The 4,133-nt window shown below is 31.6% G+C and overlaps 1 protein-coding gene across 1 annotated transcript; it reads left to right on the top strand.

The window, feature by feature from the left end:
- Window positions 1-240: 240 nt before the first annotated feature.
- LOC111310824 (increased DNA methylation 1-like) lies at window positions 241-3,828 on the top strand. The gene is made up of 4 exons (XM_089747507.1): window positions 241-379; window positions 2,122-2,192; window positions 2,302-2,455; window positions 2,606-3,828. The coding sequence occupies exons 1-4, from the start codon at window positions 241-243 to the stop codon at window positions 3,826-3,828; spliced, it is 1,587 nt and encodes a 528-aa protein (XP_089603633.1).
- Window positions 3,829-4,133: the final 305 nt, after the last annotated feature.

Below are 4,133 nucleotides of genomic sequence, written 5' to 3'. Positions count from 1 at the left end.
CCTTAGCCAGCAGGTGCAATCAGTTCAAAACTAGAAATGGGCTTCAATTTCTCCTACCTTGCATGAATCATTTGAGAAAAACAAAGGATTCGGACAAACAATAATTATCTACAGTAAATTCAAACTGTTATTAATGATATAATTTTATAAAAAAGAACACCCTTTTTCAATGATATTGGGAATATTATTGACAATATTAAAGGAGTGAATCATGTTTTGGTAAGTCCTGATAATTCTCTAATGTCTCTACTGGAGCTTTCCATTTCAGTGAAAAATCTAGCTCATCACTCACAACTTGCTTCTTGTGATATTTCAACATTGCCTCAAATACCTGTGTGTGTGTGTGTGTATGTGATGCAACCAAAAGTGAATGTGGGAGGCAATTATTATATATGTGTGTGTGTTGCAACCAGAAGTGAATGCGGAAGGCAATTATAATGGGATATAGTTTTATATTATAATGAGATAAATGAAGCAATAATAAAATATAAAAATATATTTTTGTAAAATTTTTAAATTAAATTTTATAATATTTGTTTATACATTTTAATATTACTTTACTCAAATAGTATTGAAAATGATTTATTTTTTATTTAAAACTTTTATAAGCATTTTTCACGTTAAAGTCAAACACTCTAAAAGCTCAAATTATAACTCTTCACAACAATTTCCATAACACTTTTTAAATCAAAATTTTATCAATTATAATAGCAATTTTAAACTAGGCCTTCGAAAAACAGATTAAGCAGTTGCTTGAATAATTATGTTTTGTTGTGCAAATAACTTAGGCCCATTATAATTGACTTGTTTTTCTTAAGTAGGGTTTAATAAGTGAAGTTAAAGTTAAATGGAGGACAGCTAATAGTTAAAAATATGTTATATGGTGTACATGAAATTCAAGGAGGGCTCGCGTTCTAAATTGATGTAAAACTCATGTGGATATATAAAACTATATCCCCACAGCTCCTGCTTATTAAACCCTACTCACTTCTGGTTGCAACATATTATTTCTATATATATATATAAAACTCAAGGTTATATGTGGGAAAAAAATTTGTACAGGAGTAAATGTGAGAAACGCACAAAAGGTGCATGTGAAATTTACTCAAAATTTAATATTGTTTTTTGTTTGTAAATTAATTATTTTCATTTAGAATTTTTATTATAAATTATACATAATATTATTTTGTACATAATATTTTAACCAGAGTGTACTAAAAAAATGTTTAGTATGGGATGATTCATGTAAAAATCACGATGATCTGCACTTAATTATTATATTACCTTATTTTGTAATTTAAAAAACCGACTTGATAATGATATTAAATTATTAGGGTGATAAAATCATTATCGTAAGAGTGATCTAATTCTCAATTTTAAAAATGAGAAAGTTTTATCTGGGAAAGTAATTTTCAATATATATTATTTTTTGATTAATTTATCTTAAAAAAAAGTTAACATTACCTAGATAGAAGCTGACCACTAAAATTTTAAAAAATTAATTTTTTATTATTTATTTAAAAAAAATTATATTATAAATTTATATTGACTAAAAATAAATAAATTTATTTAATAATTTTTAAAAAATTATTTTTATCAAAATTGATTTACACTTTTTTGTTTTTTATAAAATAATGTTTAATTATTTTATAAATTATTGATTTAATAATATTAAATATTTTTTCAAGGTTATTTTAGATATTTTATAATATATAATTTTTTTTATATAATATTAAACATAATAATTTAAAAGTATTAGTAATTTATAATATTATATCAAATATAATAATTTAAAATAATTAATGATCAAATCACCTTCGTAATCTTTATCACTATAATAGCTAAATCACTATGACAATCTTAAAAATGATATCAAATACTATTTTAATATTTTTAAAAAATCATCTTTTAGCTTATCACATATATGGGATTGCGTTTTTTAAAAGATGTATAATGGATGACTCTCTTTGTAAATTTATTTTTTTTCAATGACCATAAAAAATATAGTGGTAACCCCCGTAGACTAAACCCTGAATCTAATGTAAAGTTAAATCTATCTCAAACCTTCTAAACCCTAAACTTAACTAACTCTTCGATTTCTTTTTTTTTTTTTTGTTGCAGAAATCATTTTTCACTTAGGATTTGATGGAAAATATCGAGGGCGAAATTTGTCCCGAGGCTGTATTAAGTTGGTATCATGGAAGATCAAATCCAGGTATGAAAAACACACACTCACGTCAACTTTCATTGAAAGCTAAAAAACATCTTTCTGCTATGGGATGGGTTTTCTGGTGCGCACAGAAAAATGGAAAACGTGAATTGCGTTATCAATCGCCTAAGGGAAAAGTTTATTACTCTCTCAGAATGGCTTGTAAAAGTGTTATTGACGAATATGGAGAGGAAGGAACAGTGGTGAGTCAAGACTTGGAAAGCAAGCAACCAAGAAAAAGGAAGTGTTTGAAGCCGTCTGAATCTTTTCAATCCAAACCCAAAAAAGAAAAACAAAAAACACCTGCGAAAAATCAAACCAAACCTCGTATAACAGTGCGGGAAGGTTTGCTTTCTAGTTCCTGTAACCCTAGAACCGTTCTCTCTTGGTTGATAGATAACAATGCGGTTTCGCCGTTGGGAAAAGTGTATTACCGCAACAAGGCAGGGAACCCTTCGAGGAAAGGACGGATAACTCGTCATGGGATTCAATGTGACTGTTGTTTCAGGGTTTTTACTCTCACTGCCTTTGAGTCTCATTCTGGTAGTACCAACCATAGGCCAGCTGCTAATATAATGTTAGACGATGGCAGTGGCAGGTCTCTGTCTGATTGTCAAAGGCAAGTTCGTGATTTAATGATTTCCAAAGTAGAGAGCGCTAAAACTGTCGAGGGCAATTCGTATGAACGTGAGACTGATGAGGTTTGCTCTGCTTGTCGCAATGGAGGAGAATTAATGTGCTGTGATAATTGCCCTTCTGCTTTCCATTCCAATTGCCTGGGCCTCAAGGAAGTTCCAGATGGCGACTGGTTTTGTCCATCCTGCTGTTGTGGAATTTGTGGCATTGGGCATTTAAGTGATGATAGTTTTCGTACTTGTCATCAATGTGAGCGTAAATTTCATGTTGGCTGCCTTAGTTTGGAGGAATCATGGAACTTGAAGAATTATCAGACTGGAAAAGACTGGGTTTGTAGCTATAGCTGTGGAAATATATTTTCTGGCCTGCGAAAGCTTACAGGAAAACCAATTCCAATGCAGAACAATCTTACTTGGACATTATTGAAGTCTGAGGCCTGCTCTGATAGTGATACTGATCATGCTCATGGCCTGGAGGCATCGGTAGAAAATCACAGTAAGTTGAGTGTTGCACTTGATGTGATGCATGAATGTTTTGAGCCTAGTGAAGATGTTTACACCGGGAGAGATCTAGTTGAAGATGTGATTTTCAGTAGAGGGTCAAAGCTGAAACGATTGAATTTCAAAGGATTCTATACGGTGATTCTGGAGGAAAATGATGATCTGGTTGCTGTGGCCACTGTGAGGGTATATGGTGACAAGGTGGCTGAAATGTCCCTTGTTGCTACTAGGTTCAGAAACCGTCGCCGTGGTATGTGTCGAGTTTTGGTGGATGAACTCGAAAAAAATCTAGTGAAATTCGGGGTGGAGAAGCTGATTTTACCTGCAGTTCCTAGTACGGTTGATACATGGACTAAAAATTTTGGGTTTTCCCGCATGACAGATGATGAGAGATCAGAGCTTTTGCAGTATACTTTACTAGATTTTCAGGGGACCATAATGTGCCAAAAAGACTTAAAGACAGAAGCATTTGTGACAGACTGATATATCATTGCCTTTATTCTGATACTTTTCATGTGATTCCAGTACCATTCCATATGTTTTTGTTGAGTTATTATGATAGCATAGCTTGTCAGCTTATCAAACATTGTGGGCTACAATTAGAATTTAAATGCTTGTCTGGTTTGGACAAAGTCAAGATTTGCGTGTGTGAGTTTATTCATTTACAATATAATCAGAAGCTTTTGTTGATAACCAATCTCATTTACTATTGATCTGCAAGGATCTGGATTAAAAGCTGATTATTTGTTTAATTACATGGGACATAGGATGTTTTTTTTCCGAAACTC

The sequence above is a fragment of the Durio zibethinus genome, chromosome 1, assembly GCF_047325235.1.
Source record: "Durio zibethinus cultivar Kanyao isolate XHJ-2024 chromosome 1, ASM4732523v1, whole genome shotgun sequence".
Lineage (NCBI taxonomy): Eukaryota > Viridiplantae > Streptophyta > Magnoliopsida > Malvales > Malvaceae > Durio > Durio zibethinus.
The sequence above is the reverse complement of the archived record's forward strand: the minus strand, read 5'-3'. Positions and strand labels throughout refer to the sequence as shown.